General features: G+C 31.3%; 1 protein-coding gene across 2 annotated transcripts; it reads left to right on the forward strand.

Moving 5' to 3' along the window:
* The first annotated feature begins 444 nt into the window (after positions 1 to 444).
* LOC136206748 (uncharacterized) lies at positions 445 to 21,678 on the forward strand. Of its 2 annotated transcripts, none has more exons than XM_065997897.1 (6): positions 445 to 699; positions 11,646 to 11,904; positions 14,293 to 14,329; positions 16,675 to 16,780; positions 18,582 to 18,692; positions 21,317 to 21,678. In XM_065997897.1, the coding sequence occupies exons 1-6, from the start codon at positions 526 to 528 to the stop codon at positions 21,431 to 21,433; spliced, it is 804 nt and encodes a 267-aa protein (XP_065853969.1). In that variant the 5' UTR covers positions 445 to 525; the 3' UTR covers positions 21,434 to 21,678. The 2 variants fall into 2 exon arrangements, with proteins under 2 accessions (XP_065853969.1, XP_065853970.1); XM_065997898.1 differs by lacking the exon at positions 21,317 to 21,678 and adding an exon at positions 18,913 to 19,043.
* Positions 21,679 to 25,015: the final 3,337 nt, after the last annotated feature.

Consider the following 25,015-nt stretch of genomic DNA (forward strand, 5'->3'; position numbering starts at 1 on the left):
ATTTTATACACTATAAGAAAATTGCGAATTACCAGCAGAATTTTCTAGAATTTTTTCCGCTGCAAATCACCGGCGGAATTGTAGCCACTCCTGATCACCGGCGGAACAACAACAGATCATAAAACCGCCCCAAAATTTTAATATTTCCACCCGAAGCGTTGGTATTTATTTCGGCTAGAGAAGCCACCGACGGAATTGAACCTATACAGACTCAATCCGCTGATAATCCGTCGGGGATGTCAATTTCGGACTAAGTTACGTATATCACCATCGGATATTTTCGTCGAAAAGGCTAGTAAAATACTTTGAAAGAAAGTTTAGAAGTTGAACAAATTTAAAAATTTAATGATATATTTATTCGCCACCTACTTAAAATTTTAAAACTTGTATAAATTTATCAACCATGTCCCTCACAGTTTTGATGTTTTCTTATTATCATAACAGAAAAAATTCCTCTTCTCCTCAGATTCCGTCAATTTCGCTTTTCAGAAGCTCTCCCGATCTGCAGTCGTTTTTGTAATTATCATGACTTTCCGGGGACTGTTTACATGGTCGGATACCGAAGTCTGTGCCGGCGGCGACAAACAAAATGAGGCGGCGGCGGCGAGTCCAGAAAACGGAAAGGAAACCGATGAGATTGAGAAAAATAAAATTCAAATTATGAGATCTCATGTTGAAAGAGAAGATCCTGATGCTAAGGTTCGCTTCATTCCTTGCTTTTTCTCTATTGTTTTACGGGTAAATTACACCCATGGCTACTGAGCTTTGCCCATTTTCACATTATGGCCACCGAACTTCATTTCTTCCCGGTATGACAATTGAACTTTACACTTTTTAACACCGGTGGCCACTTAACATCTCAAAACGACCGTTGAAGTATAAATATAAAAAATCCAAATGGTTAATGATATTTTAAGGAACTTTAATTCTTGAAAATTTTCGTTTTGAGGTCATTTGGGTGTTGTTTGGTTAGGAGAGAGAAAGTGAATTTTTAGAGAGAAAAAACTCTAAAAATGTTATTTTTGAAAATAAAAAATGTGGTTTTCATGGTAAATGTCGTTCTAAACAACTTTAATTCTTGAATATTTTCATTTTGAGTTCATTAACGGTCATTTTGAGAAGTTAGTTAAATTTGAGTTGCCACCGGTATTAAAAAGTGTAAAATTTAGTATGGGAAGAAATGAAGTTCAATTGTCATAATGTGAAAATGGGTAAAGTTAAATGGCCATAAGTGTAGTTTACCCTAGCTGATTTAAAATTCTGATTCACTTGAGATTTCCGATCGTTTTAATTTGTTATGATGGAGCTTTGATTGTAGTTTACCCTAGCTGATTTAAAATTCTGATTCACTTGAGATTTCCGATCGTTTTAATTTGTTATGATGGAGCTTTGATTGCCATTTTAATTGAAGAACAGTAGATTTGTTTTTTGTTTTTTTTTTTTTTATAAAAGGCAACGTAGCATTCCATTAACTTAAAAATACGAGTAGAGCGTCCCTATCAAAAAATAATAATAATATAAGTACAGCACGAAATAAAGAGGAATAAAACCTCCATTCCATAGGGTAAAGACCCACAAAGGAAAGAAATAGACGACAGAGGGCAATATGTAGACTACAAAGAGCAGTAAAAAGACTATCAAGAGCAATAAAACCAGAAAAGATACAAATACAACAGACATAAAAATTATATCATTCTCGTAAGTCGAATCCCGTTGAAAAAACGTTGTAATCCATACTTCATCATTTAAGCTCTTCCTAACGTTCGGATCTGAGTCCTTTCTGTTTGTTTGTGCATCCACGCAGATCTATAGATCTACGGACAAGATAAACTTTTTCCGCTCTTGCTAAGACCGAAAAAAGAATAAAAGAAAAAACTATTGCTCAAAAGTGTAGATCTAACAGAAACTAACAAGAAAATGTAAATATAAAGCTAAAAACGGAAACTAAAATATAAATAGGAGGAGGAAGAAGAAGAAGAAGGAAGACAAGCTTTCTTCTTCCTCCCCGGAGTAGATCTGATTAGAAAGGAGTCGATGGAAAGTATGAAAAAACAAAGAAAAAAGAAAAGAAGACTAGAGAAGGTAAGAAGGAGTTCCCAGGAAAGAAGAAAAGGAAGACCGTTTGGTTGTCGAAAAATTTAGGGTGGGGAAATTTTATATTCTAAAATAAAACAATTCTAAATATTTGGTTAGTGTTTTAAAATAGGATAAGGTACAAAATATCCTAATGTTAACGGTTATGAGCAATTTTATTTTTAATGTCTAAAATTGTACAATTTTACTTTTAATATTGACAACCAAAAGCAATTTTATCCTTAACGTTGGTAAATTGAGTTAATTTGAAAAATAAATTCATCAAACTGTCTTCTCAGTCACAAATTTTATCATCTATGTTTTAGATGTGCGTCGTTTATTACTCATTAGTAACGGATCACAAACACATGGATATACGTAAAAAGAAATCAAATATAAAATTAAAAAATTATACTGTATTTGTACGAGTTGGACAAAAAAAATTAAATATTTCGTCAAATTTAAAAATATTAATCTCCAATTCTATTATCAAATAACAAAAAATAGGAAAACTTTTTTTTATAACTAACCGATGTGTAACTGATGCAGAATAAGTAACAAAACATCTGAATTTTATAATAATATCTGAAATTGACCCAATTTACCAATATTAAGGGTAAAATTGCTCTGACTGCCAATGTTAAGAGTAAAATTACATCATTTTAGACATTAGGGGTAATGTTGCTCCTAACTGTCAACGTTATAGATATTTTTAGACCTTATCCTTAAAAAAAAAAAAAAGTAGGAATCAATAAAGTAAAGTTTCAAAATAAAAAAATATTTTACTCTTTTTAAAATGTTAAAACATTTTCCTCACTTTTTTTATAAATTTTTCTAAACTTATTTTTATAAGAAAACTCATATCACTCTCGATTCCCAAAAGTTTTGCCACTCTTCAGTCCTCCTAACCGGCGCATCAAGCACTCTTCGTCTCACATGGTCAAACCACCTTAATCGGTTTTCCCTCATTTTATTCTCAATAGATGTAACCCCTACTTTTGTCCTAATTATTTCATTACTCATCCGATCCTTTCTCGTATGAACACACATCCATCTTAATATACGCTTCTCCGCCACCAACATCTTATGAATGTGACAATGTTTCACTGCCCAACACCCACTTAAGTTACCTTATTAGGAGGTTTTCCTTCATTCTATTCTCAATAGATGTAACCCCTACTTTTGTCCTAATTATTTCATTACTCACCCGATCTTTTCTCGTATAACCACGCATCTATTTCAATATACGCATCTCCGCCATCGACATTTTATGAATGTAACAATGTTTCACTGCCCAACACTCACCTTAATTACCTTATTTCTACATCAACGTTTATATTCTCAAAACCTAACCTAACAATTTCGATTCTCAATCAATGATGACACCTTCGATTTCATTGGACGAAACCGTACTAACTCTCGATTTCAAAATTGAAGAACCAGTATGGATTTCAATTTCTGATTTCAAGTCCATAGTCCTCCATCTGACCATTGAATTTGTTTAAGAGGAAATTATATTAGAAATCAATTTTAAATTTTATTTTACAGTTTAGAAACCCTTTTTTGATAATTTCCTATAAAAAATGCTCATTTTAATAATAATTTTAAAAACAATGTTGGGTTAAAAAAATTTACTACTATAATGATCAATGTAGTCGGTGTCATTATTGCAATGAATCCGGGATAAATTACACCAATGGTACCTGAACTTTACCTGATTCATACATTGATACCTAAATTACATTTTGTCTCAAAAATATACCTGAAGTAACAATGACTGGATAATTTAATATATTTTACTGGTTAATGACCGGTCAATGTGAGTTTCATATGTTAATACATCAATGGTACCTGAACTTTACCTTAATTTACATTTTGGTACCTGAATTTTATTTTATCCTAAACACATAACTCAAGTAAAGGTGACCCAATATTTTAGTTCATTTGATGAGTTAGTGACCGGATAACGTGAGTTTGACCATTTTAAATTAAACATTCGGACTCACCATACACTCAATGAACATAAATTATAATATTGTCATTTAATATACACACACATATATATATATATAGATAGAGAGAGAGAGATAGAGCTAAATAGTAGTATTGTAATTTTAAGTTAATTGAGTGTGTGATAGGTCTCAATTTTTAATTTAAAATGGTCAAACTCGGAGCTAATCGGTCAAATGTACTAAAATATTAGGTCATCTTTATTTGATGTGTATTTTTGGAGAAAATAAAATCTAGGTACCAAAGTGTGAATTAGGGTGAAGTTCAGGTACCATCAATGTAATTTACTCATCAAACTCGTATTGACTGGCCAGTGACCGGTAAAATATACTAAATTGTCCGGTCATCGTTACTTCAGGTATATTTTTGAGACAAAATGTAATCTAGGTATCAAAGTGTGAACTAGGGTAAAGTTCAAATATATTGGTGTAATTTACTCAATGAATCCGGTATTTAAAACACCGGATTCATTGTGTTAGGCTGCTGGAGCATTAATGCAGCATTTAATGCTGCAGCACCCATAATAATATTGTTATTTTATCAAAAAAAAAAAAAAAACAGAAGGCACAATTCACCCTTCAGGAAAAAAAAAAGCTACAATTCTATATACATAAACAATTATTTGCATAATTTATATATAAAAAAATCATTATTTACATGCATACAATAAATTAATCAGAATTTAGTATTTCATTATTTGGGACGTATAAAACTTTTTTTTTACCAAAGAACATATAAAATAATATAAGTAAATAATTTATTAGTCCTTATATTTTATTTAAGACGTTACTTAGTTATCATATTTTAATAACACATTTTTTAGTTTTTACTTTTGTTCAGTTTAACCCTCCGATCACAGGAACCATCCCTACTATGGAAAGTTTACGAACCTCAGCCGTTGAAACTACTCCTATTGTAGCTTCGGCCAGGGCCGGTCCTAACAAATTAGGGCCTTAGGCAAAATAAATAATAAGGGCCCTTTTAATAATAAAAAATTTATACATAACAAAATAGGTTTTTAATTTTTTTATCAATGGGGTTTCGGAAAGAAATAGACCCTCCTATATAATTTTAGGGAAAATTACACAGAAATTCAGTTTTGAAAAACTATTTACAAATATGTCAAATCATAATTTTAGATTATATCACACTAGTAAAATCAGTATTTTTAATATATTTTAAGTATTAGAATTTATAAATTAGAAGTCTAAAATATATTTTCTAGGGTTTATAATTTATGAATTGGAGTCTAGCATTTTTAAATTATGATATAAAATCATAATATATAGAGAATAATGACATATTAAGAATTAAGTTTGATGATATGATTTAGTTGTAATTTCGTACTTAATTATGATATTCATGTATTTGACCCATAATTTTATCACTATCTATATTAAAAAAAATTAAATTTCATATATACATATAAAGGCTAAAAAAAATTTTGGGCCCCCTCTAGCACTGGACCTTAGGCCGATGCACCCGGGATCTATGTCCAGGGCCGACCCTGGTTCCGGCAATAGGGTTTCAGAAAGAAATAGACCCTTCTATATAATTTTATCACTATTTATATTTAAAAAAATTAATTTCATATATACATATAAAGGCTAAAACAATTTTTGGACCCTTCCAGAATGGGACCTAGGCCGATGCACTCCGGGTCTATACCCAAGGCCGACCCTAGTTCCGGCAGCCGGATCTAAACTATTGAATAGAATAAAAATAAAAAGTGTGTTATTAAAATATGAGGACTAAATAGCGTGTTAGATAAAATATAGGGACTAATAAACTATTTAACTTCACACTTGGGAAAAGCAAGTATAAGGAATAATTTATTTTATATATATATATATATTAATGGTTTATGTATATAGAAATTGTGAATAATTTATGTTAATGGTCTATGTATATAGAATTGTGGGTTTTTTTCAAATAAAAAAAAATTGTGGCTGCTGCAGCATTAAATGCTGCAACAGCAGTGGCGGAGCCAGCACTAAAAATTTGGAGGGCTCCACAGTAGGCAGAAATTTTTTCAAATAATGATTCAAGTTGATTCCTATTAAGAATGTATTTATATATAAAAGCCTTTATGGAAATTTCTTTCCCGGTATGCTATACTGATTGTTTATTAATAATTGCAAGTCTTAAAAAAAAATCAGTTCAATTTGAATAACTAATTTAATATCTAAATTAAAAAGCAGTTGTTAATATTTTAAACATGTTTTTTTTCTTCTAAAATATGTTAAATATCTTAAACATAACCGGTGTTTAGAGTATCGAATATAACAATTAAATAACAGTCAATTCAACATTTTTAATTTTCAGTAACATATAGATAAAAATGATCGTTATTGGAAACATTAGGGTCAAATTTATATTTTTAAAAAAAATTGGGTCAATTTTGATAATTATCCCTAATAAACTAAACAAATACAAATAGTTTCAAAAAACAATAAACAATATGAACAAAAAGAAAAAAGAACAGCAATTTCTTGATTAAAAAAAAAACAGCAATTTCAATGCATCTCTACTCCATCTTTATCATAGAAAATACTAATAAAAAACACAAAAAAACAAAACAATATTATATACAATTAAACGAAACCTAACCAAACAGATCAAGCCGCTGTAGTCGTCCTCTTTCTTTCCTCATCTGTCCATCCGTCTTCTCGCCTTAGATTTGTTCTGTTGCTTCATTCGAATGTAAAAGAGATTTGCAGCATCTTCTGCAATTTGTGCCGCCATGGCTGGAGGGGCTCCAGCCATGGCGGCTCCTGGCGGAGCCAGAGAGAAAAACTACTCACTGCTGTTTTTCGGCGGAGCCAGAGGGTCGGCCGACCCTCCCCGCCCCCTCTGGCTCCGCCCCTGTGCAACAGCACTAACACATTGAACCCGGTGTTTGAAACACCGGGTTCATCACTAACACAGTGAGCCCGGTGTTTGAAACACCGGGTTCCTTGCAATGATGATACCGGTATATTAATTATCGGTATCAACTAACTAGGGTAAACTATTAAGAGCATTATAGTGGTAATTTTATTTAACCAGATATTATTTTGGGTTAAGGTGCAAAAATACCCCTAACATTTTGGGTGATGAGCAATTTTACCCCTAACGTCTAAAATGGTACAATTTTACCCCTAACGTTTGTAGCCAAAAGCAATTTTACCCCTAACGTTGATAATTTGGGTCAATTTCAGACACTATTATAAAACATATATATTTTTGATTCTTATTTTGCACCAATTTCATATCAATTCATTCTAAAAAAATGATTTCATGTTTTTTTGTAATTTAATAATAGAATTGGAGATTAATATTTATAAATTCGGTGAATTTTTTGAATTTTTTTGTCTAATTCGTACAAAAGACAGTATATATTTTTTTTTTATTTTTTTCACATCCCAACATATATTTGTGATTTGTTAGTGTTAAAATGACGCACGTGTGAAGTATAGATGGCAAGATTCATGACCGAGCAGACAGTTTGATGAATTATTTCTGAAATTGACCCAAATTATCAACGTTAGGGGTAAAATTGCTCTTGGCTAAAAACGTTAGGGGTAAAATTGCACCATTTTAGACATTAGGGGTAAAATTGCTCCTAACCCAAAACGTTAGGGGCATTTTTGCACCTTAACCCTATTATTTTTAAAATTATCATTAAAAGGAACAATTTTTTTTAGGAATTATCCATCTTTTTTCTTTTTTGAGTAAATTACACCAATGGTATCTGAACATGACCCTAATTCACACTTTGGTACCTAAATTACATTTTGTCTCAAAAATATACCCGAAGTAACGATGACCGGATAATTAAGTATATTTTACCGGTTAATGGCTGGTCAATGCGATTTTGATGAGTAAATTACACTGATGGTACCTGAACTTTACCCGAATTCACATTTTGGTACCTAGATTTCATTTTGTCCAAAAAATACACTTCAAGTAAAGATAACTTAATATTTTAGTATATTTGACCGATCAGTGATTGATCAATCCGAGTTTGACCATTTTAAATTAAAAATTGAGACCAATCATATACTCAATTAACATAAAATTATAATACTGTCATTTAGCTCATAAATGACAATATTATAATTTTATGTTAATTGAGTGTATGGTGAGTCCCAATGTTTAGTTCATGTTACCCGGTCACTAACCGATCAAATGAACTAAACCTTTCAGTCACCTTTACTTGTGTTATGTTTTTAGGATAAAATAAAATCCAGGTACCGAAGTGTGAATTATGGTAAAGTTCGGGTACTATTAATGTAATTAACTCATGAAACTCGCGTTGACCGGTCATAACCGGTAAAAATATACTAAATTGTCCGGTCATCGTTACTTCAAGTATATTTTTGGGACAAAATGTAATCTAGATACCAAAGTGTAAATTATGTAAAGTTCAGGTACCATTGGTGTAGTTTATCCTTCTTGTTTTTGTCATTTACTGCTTATTTTATTTTATTTTTTTCTATCAAACTTTCAACTTTTTTTATTTTGCACTTTTGTCAAACATAGTTAATTGTTTTTGTAAATTATTTAATCAATTATACCTATTATGTAACTTACCTCCTTTAATATGTGGATACCACTGATCACCCACATCAGTGATTTGATTTGAGTGGGTGTGATAGACGTTATATTTCTGATGTCTTTTTGTTTTGAAGTTGGTGAAGTGATTTTATTAATATAAAATTTAAAGTTCAACGATTTTGTTGAGATAATTTGAAGTTGAGTGACCAATTATGCATTTAATGTGAATATGTTCAGCGATTGGTGATATTTGGCTCTTGAACTATTTCAAAATTTTAGCTCTCAATTTATCCAAAATTTTGTTATTTAACCTTTAGCCTATTATTTGGTCACATTTGGCCCCTGAACTATTCCAATGGATGGAATTTGACCTAATTTGGATGAATACTTGACAAAACTGTTATCATCCTAATATTTGATGATATTTTGACACATGAACTTGACACGTAGCAAGCCTTAAAATTTATGTGCCACATAAATTTTTATATCTGAACATAATTAATTACATTTAAAATAAAGAAAAAAAAGTAAAAGAAAACCCAGTAAACTAAGATTTATCAAGCCTAAGTAATAAAATATCGACATGTGTCAATGAGCCTTACAACTATTTTGTTAAGTTTTCATCTAAATTAATTGAGTAATTGTTAAGTTTCCATCTAAATTGAGTGAAATTTTATGAATTATGATAGATCGGGGTCAAATGTGACTAAATAATAGCTCATTGTCAAATGATAAAATTTTGGATAGATCAGACCGAAATAATGGGTTACGCTTTGTTTCGTGCTCTTAGATTAAGTATTATTCTAGCTTGGCTTCTTCAATCGGAAAGGAAACCAGAAAGATTTTCATATTTTAAATTGATGTTAGATTATGTTGTTTTTTTTAATGAAATTAAGTAAACTGATCGGAATTGAAATAATAAATTTTACACATAAATAATTATAATTATAATAAATAATGATATAATATATATATATATATATAATGGTAAATAATAAATTATATAAATAATAAATAATGATAAATTATATATATAATAAATGATAAATTATATATAATAATTAAAAGTATAATAAATAATTATGGTTATAATAAATAATGATAAATTATATATAATAAATTATAAAATATATATAAATAATTATTATAATAAATAATTATGAATTATATATAATAATGTTAAATTATAAATAATATATAGTATATAAAAATAATAATAAATAATAATAATTATAATTATATAAAGGTTTAATACATGAGTTGTTTCTTGAAATTGTCCAAAATGGTTGATTGGCCTCCTAAACTAACATATCTCATTAGCCTCTTAAATTACTTAAAGTGTCATGATTAAGTCTTTAAATCTATAAAAAAAACGCTATAAATGTACAAAACATAAAGTTAATTTGTTTTAAAGACCTAAAATCATGAATTAGACCTTTGTTTTTTAGGTTTTGAATTTTTTACGGATTTAGACAAATTGTAATTTATATCCCTTGAAACAAGTTTAGGGGCAAATGATCACTGTAAGCAAGTTCAAGAGGCCAATAGGTTACTTTAATTAAATTCAGATGGCGAATAGATTATTTTAAGCAAGTTGATGGGGCTAACGAGACAACATGTAAGTTCAAGAGGCCAATCAAACTTTTTGAACAAGTTCATGGGCTTTTGATGTATCAGGCATATAATAAATAATGATGAATTATAGGTAAATAATAGAGTTGTTGATGCATTGGCAAAATTTGGAGTCTCTTTCTCAGTGACCAATTGGTGGCCTCCAACTCCTGCTTTTTGCCACATGTTTATCAATGATGACATTTGTAGTATTTCACACTTGTGTTTTTCTTGACTTTTCCTATCTTTTCTCCTTCCCCTTCTTTTTGTTTGTTCTTCTTCATCTTCTCTTGTTCAAACACTCATTTTTTTTATTAATATATTGCGGATTTGACAGTTCTTGGGTCATGGGTGCTCACCCCGCACAAGTTCTGTCTCGTTCCAATTTCTATCAAACAAAAAAAAAGATAAATAACACTAAATTATAAATTATAGGAAATTATAATAAATTTATATATAAACAAGGGTAATTAATTTATTAAACCTATATTTTGAGAAAACACATTGTTTAGTCCTTGTATTTTTAAAAACACACGGTAAGGTCCCTAACCTTTTTCTCGGTGAACTATTTAGTCATTTCGTCTGTTTGTTAGGTTTTTTACCGTTCATGAATTCAGAAATGACTAAATTACCCTTTACTATTTATCAGTCAAAAATAATTCACACCTCTATGTCTTTCTCTCACAACTTGCGCTCACCAAAAAAAATGGAGAAATGATTGAATTCCTAACCCATAATTGAATCACTCATGCTCACTCTACCTGTTTGAATTGAAGGTAGAAATCGACTCAAATCTTTCTCGCTTACCAGACCAAATGCTTATGAATTTGAACGATTAAGAAAAAATCAAGAATAAGAACACTCAAAGTTGATTTCAGATGATTTCAGAAGAACGCAGAGATGAGAAACAATGAATTTAATGGTCTTATATATTTGATTTTATGGTAAAGGATAGTTAAGGCATTACATTTTTATTTTAAATAGATTTTGACTCAAATCCAAATTGACTAACGGAATTATCATGAGAGTCTAACGACCGGGATTAAACAGTTTACCGAGAAAAACGTTAGGGACTAAACAGTTCATCGAGAAAAACGTCAGTATTTCACACTTGCGTTTTTCTTGACTTTTCCTATCTTTTCTCCTCCTCTTCTTTTTGTTTATTTTCCTTCATCTTCTCTTGTTCAAACACTCACTTTTTTTTATTAATATACTACGGGTTTGACAGTTCTTGTGTCATGGGTGCTCACCCCGCCTAAGTTCTGTCTCGTCCCAATTTTTATCAAACAAAAAAATAGATAAATAATACTAAATTATAAATTATAATAAATTATATATAAATTACTGAATTGAATACTAATGAACTGAATTGAATTGAATATTACTGAACTGAACTAAATGGCAATTTTTAGGAAGCGGATGATCTGATGATGAGGCGATTTTTGAGAGCTCGTGAACTGGACATTAAGAAAGCTTCAACATTATTCTTGAAGTACCTAAGCTGGAAGAGATCATTTATGCCTAATGGATCTATATCTCCATCAGAAATTCCAAATGAACTTGCCCAGAACAAGATGTTCATGCAAGGATTTGATAAGAATAATCATCCCATTGTGGTTCTTCTTGGTGCCAAACATATTCAATATAATGGGAATATAGAAGAGTTCAAGCGTAAGTTTTCAAATTTAGAAAAATGGAGTTGTAAATAAGCCGAACCGTTGGTAGAAGTTTGATTGAATTAAATGCACCGGTGGTTACTGAACTTTAATGGTTGTCTCAAGATAGTCAATCAACCAATTCGTTTCAATAACGTCATTCCCATGACCTCAAGAGCAAAACGACACCGGAAAAGTGATTTGGCTGCTATATAAGCACTAGTCAACTTTTAATGATGACCGAAACGATATGTAACTGTCACCTAGATGACAAATGGATGTTACCTAGCTGATTGAAACACCACATGTCAGCTAGGTGGCAACCACGTGTTGTTTCGGCCATCTGGGTGGCTGTCATATGTCGTTTCGATTAGCGGTGAAAGTTGACTAGTGCTAATGTGGAAGCCACATCATATTTCTTATGTTTTTTTCTCTTGAAGTCGCCGAAGTGGCTTTATTGAGACAAAATTGAAGTTGGGTAACCATTTTGAAACAATCATAAAAGTTCAGTAACCAATGGTGCATTTAACCCGAGCTGAAATTGAGCATGATTTTGAGGCTCGATTTGTAAACGAGTAGAGTTTGAGGATGGTGAAACTCGACTCAAAAGCTCGCGAGTAAACTTGGTTATAGGTTCATAAACAAGGTTAATTATAATGTACTGGTGGTCACTGAACTTTAATGTTTGTCTCAAAATGGTGACTCAACTTCAATTTTTCTTAATAAAATCATTTAAATTTGAATTTTATCTTAATAAAGTCACTCTGGCGACTTCAAGAGCAAAAATGACGTGGTTGTCACATTAATGGCAGTCAACTTTCACTACTGACCGAAACAATATGTGACTGCCACCTAGATGACATGTGGCTGCTACCTAGCTGACTGAAACAACACATGTCAGCTAGGTGGAAACCACATGTCATTTCAGGCAGCTGTGTGGCAGCCACATATCGTTTCAATGAGCGGTGGAAGTTAACTAGTGCTAACGTTGAAGTCATGTCATATTTCCGTTGTTTTTTTTGCTCTTGAAGTCGCCGAAGTGATTTTGTTTAGATAAAATTCAAAATTGAATTATTTTATTGAGACAAAATTGAAGTTGAGTGACCATTTTCAGACAATCATAAAAGTTCAGTGGCCAATGATGCATTTAACCCGAGCTGAAATTGAGCATGATTTTGACGCTCGATTTGCAAATGAGTAGAGCTTGAGGATGATGAAACTCGGCTCGAAAGCTGGCGAGCAGGCTTGGTTATACATTCAAGCATGCTCGATGTTTGGTTCGATAAAAGTTTGACCGTATTTAGCTTGATTCGTAAATGAGCTGAATTGGGTTACATGCATTGTTGGTCACTCAACTTTAATGGTTGTCTCGAAATGGTCACTCAACTTTAATTTGTCTCAATAAAATCATTTAACTTTGAATTTTGTCTCAATAAAGTCACTCTAGCGACTTCAAGAGCAAAACGACAACGGAAAATTGATGTGACTACCACATCTGCGGTAATGCTTACCGAAACGACATGTGACCGCCACATAGATGACACGTGGTTGTCATGTAGCCAAGCCAAACAACACATGTCAGCTAGGTGGCAACCATGTGTTGTGTCAGCCACGTCATATTTCCAGTTTTTTTACTTTTGAAGTCGATAGAGTGACTTTATTGAGACAAAATTAAAAGTTGAATGATTTTATCGGACAAATTGAAGTTGAGTGACCATTTTAAGACAACAGTAAAAGTCCAGCAACCAATGGTGCATTTAACTTGAGCCGAACTTGAGCATGATTTTGAGGCTCGATTCGTAAACGAGTAGAGTTTGAGCACGACAAATCTCGTACCGAAAGCTCACGAGCAAGCTTGGTTATAGGTTCGTTAACAAGCTTACCTAATATACTGTTTAGTCCTCATATTTTAATAATACACTATTTAGTTCTTAAGGTTTGTTTTATTTAACACTTTAGTCCCTCAATCTCCCTCTATAAGAGACTAAACTGTTGAATTGTATAAAAGTTAGAAAATAAACATTGAGTTATTAAAAGACGAGGACTAAACAATATGTTGAGTAAAAATGTAGGCACGAATAAATTATTTTTATCCAATGTAAAAACTATGTAGTTTTGTTCACGAGTTTTACTCGTGAACTTGCTTGTAAACATAGTTAACGAGTTATTCGAGAGCAAAGTTCATGACCAGAATTATGAGTTACTTGTGAACAAAACAAACAAGCAGCTCACGAACAGCTAATTTCTTTAATGAGCTGAGCTCGAATAGGATTTTGAGCTCGAACCAAGCTCGACGGTCAGTTTGAGCTCGTTAATTGTTTGCCGAGTGAACATGAATCGGTTAAAGCTCGGCTTGGCTAAGCTCGATTACACTTTAGTTACGGATTTTTTTTTATCCTTGCAGGTTTTGTAGTCTTCACTCTTGAGAGAATATCTGCCAGGTAACCCAACTTTGTACTCCATATTTGAATGAGCTTGAGAGAATCAATGGTTTAAATATTAGGGTAAATAATTTATTAGTCCCCTACTTTTTACCTAATACACTGTTTAGTCCTCCTATTTTGAAAAACACATTATAAAGTCCGTAACTTTTATCAATATTAACCATTTAATCCTTTTATCTAGTTTTTTTAGACTTGTATCCGTTATATTTGGAATAAACGGACAAATATAAAATAATAGAGTAACATGGTCATTTTGTATTGTGTTGTGGCTGTCCGAAAAGCTAAGGTATGTTCGGTTAAGAATCTAAAAAATAGATAAAAGGACCAAAAGGTTAATATTGGTAAAAGATAGGGACCTTAAAATGTGTTTTTCAAAATAGGAGGACTAAACAGTGTGTTAGGTAAAAGGTATGAGACTAATAAATTATTTACCCTAAATATTAGGGTAATTAATTTATTAGTCCCTGTATTTTCAAAAATACACGGTAAAGTCCCTAACGTTTTTCTCGGTGAACTGTTAGTCTATAACGTTTTTCTCGGTGAACTGTTTAGTCCATGCCGTTAGACTCTCATGAAGATTTTGTTAGTCAATTTGGATTTGCGTTCTTCTTTTCCTTTATTTTCCTTTCCTTTAAACTCTAATGCATCTGAAATCAACTTTGAGTGTTCTTCTTCTTGATTTTCTTCTTAATCGTTCAAATTCGTAAGCATTGGGTCTGTTCTTTTTCTTGTTCTCCATACAAATAGCTTCTTCTTCTAAATTGGATTTCCTCTTCTAAAGTTTGAAGGTAAATAGTAAAGGATAATTAGTCATTTTCGAAGTTATAAACGGTAAAAAATCTAACAAACAGATGGAATGACTAAACAGTTCACTGAGAAAAAGGTTAGGGACCTTACCATGTGTTTTTTAAAATACAGGGACAAAACAGTGTGTTTTATCAAAATATAGGAACTAATAAATTAATTACCCTAAATATTATTCCAAAAAGAGCAAAATTGAATCCTATGCTACACATTCTTAAGTGCAAACAAATTGTGACCAATTATAGTATATATTTTTGGGATCAACGTTTTTGGAGAAGTGTAAATTTAGTTTTAACGTGCAATTTTGCACAAATTTGATTCTAATATTTCCAAACAAAGATCAATTTTAGTCTATATTACCGAAATCATAAAAAAAAGGTTTGATTGTCCGTACCTTCTAAACAAATTTATCGAACAGAAACACTTTCGTACCTTTTTTTGTTGGTAATTATAATTTTATGAATAACATAGTAAACATTTTAGATAAAGGTGGTAAAAGTACACACAACCCGATTACACGATACGAAATCGACACGTAATTTTAGTGTTTAGATTTAGCTTAGTAGCTAAAGTGTCATTTTTGGGTTGACACGAAACTGATATGCAAATTTTTGGATTGGGTTAGAGTTGATATGCAATACGACACGAAATGACACAAATATTTAAAATTATTGTTATACTGTTTTTATATATCACTTTATTGATAAAGATAATAAAATTATAATTATTACTTGCAAATATATTTCGAACCTCCTACATTAGTATAAACACATTACATTACTCCCTAACATGATATTATCGAACTTTTCAATGGTTAGTGTTAACATACTAATATAAAAATAACATAAAATATATAAAAAAAATAGGGCTTAATACATAATTTGCCTCCTGAACTTGTCCAAAAATCTTGATTGGACCCTGAACTTTCAAAATATCTCGTTATCTCCCTCAATTTGCATAAAATGTTCAGATAGCCCCATCAACTTGCGTAAAATATAATCAATTAACCACTCGGTTGGAAAAGAAATTAAATTACATTCGGAAGGTATGTTGCACGCACTTTAGAAAAGTAAAATAACCAAAGTCGAGGTATCCGGTTCTAATATTAGAGAAAATAAGTTTTATAGTTGAGCAAGTAAGAATTTAATTTTTAATATGTTTTAATCTATTCTCTGAATTATGTAATCAAATTTTAAGATACATGCAATAAAACTTTCGAATACAATTTACTTTTTTTTTTTTTTTTTTGCAACAGAGTGATTAACTGGTTACATTTTACGCTAGTTGAGAGGGTTATCTGAATATTTTATGCAAGTTGATGGGCTATTGAGACACTTTGAAAATTCAGGGATCAATCAAGCTTTTTGGACAATTTTAAGAGGCAAATGATGTATTAAGCCTTAAAGTTATCATTAATATATATCATAATAAAATTACATATAACTCGAAAACACAATATGAAATCGACACTAATTCGGACAGGTTAATCTCATACTTCACGACTAAATTTGTACTTTTCTAAAAATGTTCGATCGCAGAATGCCACGTGGACAGGAAAAATTTGTGTTGATTGCAGATCTTGAAGGATGGGGATACACTAATAGTGACTTCAGAGCAGCTCTAGCTATATTATCAATACTGCAGGTTCTTATGCATTTTCCATTCAAAGGAATTTTAACTAGGCTGTAATCAAATCGAGTCGAGTCGAGCCGAATTGAATTTTGGTTTGCTCCTATTCGGCTCAATAGAAAATAGACTAATTCGCACTTAAAATTTTATTACATTCATGAACTTTGCTCGAACAACTCATTAATCTAAGTTCATTTGAAATTTTTAACACAAAAAATACGTAGTTTTAAAATCTATAAAATTAAAATTTCACATAAAATTACGTAGTTTTACATTTTTCTTTTTATAGAAATATTATTATTATTATTATTATTAAAATAATTAAATCAAACTTACTTACGGGACTATCTATGGACATTATAATCAAACTTGTTCATGAGCAGAAGAAAATCTGCTATTCCCATTTCGGTGTCCCCTTCCATGTCCCTCTCATAAAAAGTGGTCTCTTTTATTATGTGGGTCGCTTTAGCTCACAAAATATATTATTTTAATTAATTGGGGACCACTTTTTGTGAAAGAGATTTGGAATATGACACAAATGGGATAGCAGATTTTCTTCCTGAATGAGTCTATAACCGAGCCTGTTCGAGAGCTTTCGAGCCGAGTTTTGCCGTGCTCAAAGTCGGCTCATTTACGAATTAAGCCGAACACGGTCGAACTTTTATTAAGCCGAACGACAAGCCGCCAAGCGAGTAGGAGGAGGGAGTACAAAAAGCTCCCCGCACAGGCCCCCCAAATTTAAGGAACCCAATTTTTTTACTCTTATATAATATCTAACTAAATTTTTTTTACTATTTATTCTATCAAAAATCAAGTGAATGTTAATTTATCTAGGAAATAACGATTTAATCTTAAGGGTCCAATTTTTTTTTATTATTATACGATATCTAATTAAATTTTTTTATTATATTTATTATATCAAAAATCAAGTTAAATATTTTAGTGTTTCATTTTGTAGAAACAGTATTGTTATATAAAAATAATAATTTTTTAATAAATAGGGACCAATTTTTTCATTTAGCATAGGACCCTAAAAATGTTTAAGACGGCCCTACGAGCCGCTTATAACAGCTCGGCTCATTTACAATCCTAATTCTAACTGCATTGCATCTTATCATGTTCATATATATTCAAGGCTTAATACATCTATTGCTCCCTCAACTTTTCCCCTGAACTTTTAAAAGTTCGAAATGACCGCTTAGTCTTATCTAATTGTATTCAATAACTCCATATTTTCGTCCAATTACATTCAATAACCCCATATTCTTTTCCATTTGCATTCAATAAATCTCTATTCTTGTCCTATTGCATTCACTAACCAAAACTTTAACCGATCCGTAAATTTTCAAAAAGTTCTTAATTATTTATCTATTTGGCAATTTCTTTTTAACACCTGACAGATGGTGTCTCCTATTTTGTGAATCCAATAAATTCTATTAAAAATAAGGGGTTATTGAATGTAATTGAAGAAAAATAGGGAACATTTGGAACTTCTGAAGTTTAGGGGAGCAATTGAAGTTTTGGGTAAGTACGGGAGGCAACAAAAAAAAATGTATTAACCCTTAAAAGAATAATCAAACCAAACTGATTTACTAGGTTTTTCATCGATGTTATAATCAAACTTATTCATGAACCTATAACCGAGTCTGATCGCAAACTTTCGAGCCGAATTTTTCTGTACTCAATCTCGCTTTACGAATAGAGCTGAGCTTTTATTGAGCCGAACGTCAGGCGCGGCTCGGTTCATTTATAGCCTCAATCCTAACTACATTTCATGTTATCATGTTCATATAGATTCATTTTGTTTTGTTGGCAGGATTGTTATCCAGAGAGGTTAGCCAAATCATTTGTGGTCCATGTACCTTACATATTCATGACTGCTTGGAAGGCTATTTACCCTTTCATTGACAGCAAAACCAAAAAGAAGGTATGACAAACATTCAACATCATATATATATATATATATATATGGGTTAATTTTAAATAAATGTTTCGTGGTTTGACGTTTTTACATATCGATATATGTGGTTTGTAAAAAAATTTATTGTTTGTTGACTTTGCCAATTTTATCCAATAACCATCTCAAAATAAATAAAAAATCAAAAAGTAAATTATATTTTAAGTAATTTTAATTCTTCAACGTTTAGGTTTGAGGTCATTTATGTTGAGCTTTGGAGACTAATTGATCGGCCCAACTTCAACGATCCAACTATAGCCTCTTTCTTGGGCGATTAGGGTTTCTTGACGAATATAAATATAGTCTTTTTCTTTGTAATCTGCATCTCGAAAATTATAGTGAAATATCCTGGCTTGGTAGTACCCCAGACGTAGTCATTCAAATTGAATGCCGAACTGGGTAAACAACTCTTGCGTGTTTGTTTGTGTTTCGTTTATCGGTCAAATTTGGTAAAGTCAATAAAAAATAAAAATTTTGCAAACCAAAAGATTCGATTTGTAGCAAAAAAAAAAAATAACAGGTACGATCTATAAAAACGTGAAACCACATAACAATGTGAAATAACCTATATATATTTCAGCACTTATATGTTAAAAATCCAATAGAGACTAGTAAAATAGAGACTTAGATGGTGCCAAGAACTTGTTTATCATTACATATGTTTTCACGGAAACTCTACTTTAGTATTTTATTTCGTTTTGGAAACGAGTACGATATGTTTACGGACGTGTTCCGTATATATTGAAAATAGAAAATGCGTTTCTGGCTAATTGAAACTTCCTCTTTATCTAGAACTTTTTAATTAATAATAAAAATCTGTTCTACAATTTCTAATTATTTCTATTTTCTACTACCAATATTTTATTATTATAGTTATGATATTTATAAATATATCCCTATATTTTTAATATTTACATGTTTTCCACGTTTTTGTTTCTTATATTTTTTAGAAATAATGTTTTCTGGTGTCCGTGTCCGTTTCCGTTCAACATAGATCGATAAGTAACAGAATGTTGAAACTGTTTTTAGTTTAGGAAACCGTTTCCGCCTGCAAACACAATCCAATTCTCATTTCTACTATGATTCTAGCTATTGAAACTTTCTCTTTAGGTAGAACTTTTAATTGATTATAATTTCTAATTATTATTTTTTCGTACTCACTGTTATCGAGTATAAATACCAATTTTTTATTAGGGTTAATTTCATATAAGTGCCCTGTGGTTTCACTTTTTTGCAGATAGGTTCTTGTGCTTTATTTTTGAGCAAATAAATGATTGTACTTTTCTCTGTTTGCGGAATTGAGGAAGAGACATAAACGGAGTCAGAATCGATGATGTGTCCAATAGCAGTTTTGCCATTTTAAAAAATTGGTATATATTAACCTTTCAAATTTATATACCGATTTTTTAAAATGGCAAAATTACCCTTGGACACGTCATCGATTCTGACTCCGTTTGTGTCTCTTCCTCAATTCCGCAAACGGAGAAATGTACAATCCTTTATTTGCTCAAAAACAAAGCACAAGAACATATCTGTAATAAAGTGAAATCACAGGGTACTTATATGAAATTAACCCTTATTATTATTATTATTATACTTTTGATATTTATAAATATATCCTTTATTTATAATATTTATACGTTTTCCCAATTTGTGTTTCTTGGTGTTCGTGTCTGTTTCCGTGCAACATAGATCAGTAGATAACAGAATATTGACACATTTATGATAATTCCATAAACAATTTATTTATAGTGTATTTGAAACTATTTCTATTTTTGTGATACTTTTAGTTCGCTCCGTCAGTCATAGTTGCGTGCCAAAGATTTTTGTCGAACATTCAAAGCAACTCGCCTGTTCTAACAGGCGAACTGATTTCTCTGACAGTCAACGTGTCAGACAGGCGGACGGATAGATTTATGGCGGTAGTTGCTCAAAAAAATAGGAGAATCTTGCCACTAGGCACCATTCCTCCACTATGACAGGCGGACTACTTTGAATATCTGAAAATAAATAAATTTGGCACTGTTATGATTGGCGGAGTATACTAAAACACCACAAAGCCGGAAATAGTTTAGGGCTTGACTACAAATGTGTCAATATCCCAAATATAACATGATACAGGAGTGTTAAGGAAAGCCCTAAAATGCCTTAAACTTAAATGATGTAAATTAGGAATCTCTTTATGATTGGTCTTATTAGGTCTCGTTTGTTTGTCGAAAAATATTGTGTTTTGGAAAATATTGGGTTGGAAAATAAAATATTTTCCCTTTTTTGGCTACATCACGTGAAAACGAAAAAAGTTGTGGGTGACTACTACTTTCAAAAAGATAAGAAGGAATGGGATAGGATTCCAAAAGTTCGGGAAAATGTTTTACTCTAAGGGTAAAACACTTTCTTCGTAAATTTTTATATTGACTACCTAAAATTTTCTGCTTATTTTCTTAAGTAAACAAATACCGAAAAATCAGGAAAATGTTTTCCTGAATAATATTTTCCGATAAACAAACAATGTCTTAGAACATTTTGATTCAGCATATATCCTTTTTTTCTGCAACTTAACGTTATGCTTATATATGGTATTCACATTTTTCAAGGTGGTTTTTGTTGATGACAAAAATTTAAGTTCGACTCTACTTGAAGACATCGAAGAGAGTCAACTGCCTGATATATACGGAGGCAAACTACCATTAATTCATATACAAGATAGCTAACGTGTTCACTTGCGTTGCATAAAAAGCTTGAGAATTTCTGTCATGTTTCTAAATTCGACCATTTAAAGAGAGATGTATACCACTTCACAAAAGATGACTTGTGTTAAAAATTAAATGTGTATAAGTGATATTAGTCAGATTTATTGCTTCAGGAGAATTGAATTGTAAAATTTTAATTCGAGAAACTGTAAATTCGATGAACGGGCGGATATGTTGTTGTGGGGAACTTTGATTTGATAATGATTTGGAACACTAAGAAGACACTTTGATTGTTATAATGTGAGATTTTTTAGAATAGATTTAAAAAAAATAAATAAATTAAGGATTCCTTTAATTAAAAAGCAAAGCATCAGAGATACAAAGAGAAGAGGCATTTAACCAAATTTCGGGACCGATAAAAAATGAAACACCCTACTTAAAGTACGAGCGGCGTCATCTTTTAACCAAAGAGAACGCACAACTATCAAAAACTTTAGATAAAGAAACACAATCTTCAACTAAAAGACCAAAATAATTAGAATCCGAGATATTGTCATTAAAGGCCTAAAATAAAATAGCAGAGTCAATCTCGAATACTATACAGGAAATGTCCATAGAAAAAACCTAAGGCACAGTTTCCTTCAAGCTTAAAAGTTCAGAAAAAGAGAATCACAAAAACCAAATCATTGGTTGCACCTTTAAAATGACTGAAACAACCAAAAGCTTAATGCATATTTACAACCTTAAATTTGGTAAGTTTTGTCTATTGGCACCCTGAACTCTTTAAATAACCTATCACACACTTATAGTTGACATTAAAAACCTATCGCACATCTAAAGTTGGCTCATTTGGACCTTCTGCATACAAAATTGTTAATCTGTCATCTTTGACATATGAGGTGACATACAGAACGAACTGAGACGCTTTTCTTTTTTCTATAGCACGCACAACGATCTCGTCTATCAAAGATGACTGATCAACGATTTTGTACGCAAGAGGTTCGAATGAGCCAACTTTAGGTGTGTGATAGGTTTTTAAAACCAATTATAGGTGTATGACATGTTTTTAATGCCAACTATAAGTGTGTGATAGGTTATTTAAAAAGTTCAGAATGCCAATAGGTAAAACTTATCAAGTTTAAAAGCATCTCCAACAACCTCTTAAATTGGCTCTTAAGTTAAAATTTGAGGAGGGAGAATGAAAAATCAGCTCCAACAGTCTCTTAGAGCATCTCCAAGAAACTCTTAGTGGACTCTCTAAAAATAATATAAATAATTAACTCTTAGTAATTTGAGAGTCACTAAGACATATCATCTCCAACAATAGTCTTATATTTACTTCTTATTTATTATTTTATTATTAATTATTATTCAATTTACCAATAGTGAAATGAGAGAGACTCATCAATAGTAAATTATTAATAAAAAATGAATTAAGAGTCACTAAGAGGTGGAGAGAGCTTCTCTAAGCATCTCCAACAGCCTCTTAACTTAAAATTTGAGGAAGGAGAATAAAAAATCAGTTCCAACAGCCTCTTAGTGGCTCCTCAAATCACTAAGAACCTTCTTATCCTCTCTATTAATAAAGAGTCTCTTTCCACCTCTTAGTGTCTCATAACTTCATATTTTATTAATAAGTCTCTCTCCTCACACTATTGGTAATATAACAATAAATAATAATTTTAATAATAAAATAATAAAATAATAAATAAGGAGTGAATATAAGGAGCAATGATGGAGGTGATATATCTTAGTCACTCTTAAATCACTAAGAGTCAATTATTTATATAATTTATAGAGAGTTCACTAAGAGTCTCTTAGACATGCTCTTAATAGAGAGAATGAAGATGCTCTTAGTGATTTGAGGAGCCACTAAGGGCTTGATTGGATGAAGGGTAGAGAAGGGTTAATAAAGGAAGGGTAGGGAAAGGTAAGGAAAGGGAATGAAGGGGAAGGAAGTGTAATTTCTAACTCTTCCAAACCCACCAAATTGGAGGGTTGAAAATTGGATGGAATTTCTTAAAAAGAAACCCTTCAAAACCCCTACAAACCCTTACCCTTCTAATTTTTTTTGTGTTCCAAACATTAGTTTGTAGAAATCCTTACTAACCCTTCCCCCTACCAAACAAGGGTTTCTATCAACCCTTGCTAACCATTCCCTTACTAACCCCTCTAAACCCTTCCCCCTACCAAATAAGGGTTTTTATTGGAGCTCATTTTTAATTCTTCTTCAAATTTTAACTTAGGAGCCAAATAAGAGGCTGTTGGAGATGCTCTAATCTTAGTCTGGCTAAAGAGGCTAAATCCCCTTCCAATTATATTGTCAATCCGCCTCTTTTTGTAGGATTGCACTTTTTGCACATCTTTAGAACTGATCTTGTTTGAATCCTGCCCGATATGTCATAGTGTGAATCGTGGCACGGACAAAGCCAGTCACTAAAATCACCAGTATTTAGTAATGGAATGCACCCCAAGTGGGTGTAGACCATAATCTCCATAAGTTATTCTGGATTACTGAGAATATATATCCTTACTAAGAGATGAGAAAATTTTAACTCTGACTAAATTTCGATTAGAATTATTTTAAACGTTAATAAATATTAATGTGATTTCGTTAATTTGTAGATATGTGCCAGTGTTTTGTTTTTTTTTTTAAATATAGAACTCATCTTTTTTTTATTTACAAAATCAATGATTTTTAGGTTGATATTGACAATTTAACTATTGATAACTTCAAAATAAAAAATTCTAATAATTAAATTTGTTTAGTAATATCATATTTACTTTGCAATCGTGTTTTTTATTTTTTAAAATTATTAAGCTTTTTTCCTCTTAACCAAACAAAACATAAATAGCCTCAAAAATAAAAAATTGAAGAATTAAAATTACATAAAATATAATCAATTCTTGAAATTTTCTATTTTAAAGTTTATCAAAAGTCAAATTAGTAATGTCATATTAATCCTCTATTTATTTATTTTTAAATCAGACACCCCATAAATTGTAAATTAGCGAAAATGTATGAGTTTTTTTAAATGGCCTAATACACAAATAATCCCCTGAACTTGTCTAAATGTTGCAATTGCCTCCCTCCCCGAACTTTTAATTGTAACAACTTACCCCTCAAACTTGTTCAATTGTAAAATATAACCAAATTGCTAATATGGACTGCAATTGAAGAAACACGTGAAATACAAAAGCTGCAACGCTTGTGGAGTGTGATAATTAGATCTTTGGCGTGATACGAGTCCGGGAAAACGTTTTTACGGTTGCTTCAAGTACGGGGTAAAAAAATTTCCAATTTGGGGTTATGTTTTACAATTGAACAAGTTTAAGGGGTAAGTTGTTACAATTGAAAGTTGGAGGGGGCAGTTGCAATATTTGGACAAGTTCATGGGGTTATTTGTATATTAGGCCTTTTTAAATTAACCCTTTAATGAGAATATTGAAAAATTTTAGGGTACTCCTAGAATAATATTCCAGACCAATCAATTTAGGATACATATATTTTTTTTATTTCCACTAATCATACCTGTGTAGTGGTATTCAAAACGATTTTAATTGGTCAGGAACATTACTCCCAAAGTATTGTAAAAAATTTCA

The sequence above is a fragment of the Euphorbia lathyris genome, chromosome 9 (assembly GCF_963576675.1).
Source record: "Euphorbia lathyris chromosome 9, ddEupLath1.1, whole genome shotgun sequence".
NCBI lineage: Eukaryota > Viridiplantae > Streptophyta > Magnoliopsida > Malpighiales > Euphorbiaceae > Euphorbia > Euphorbia lathyris.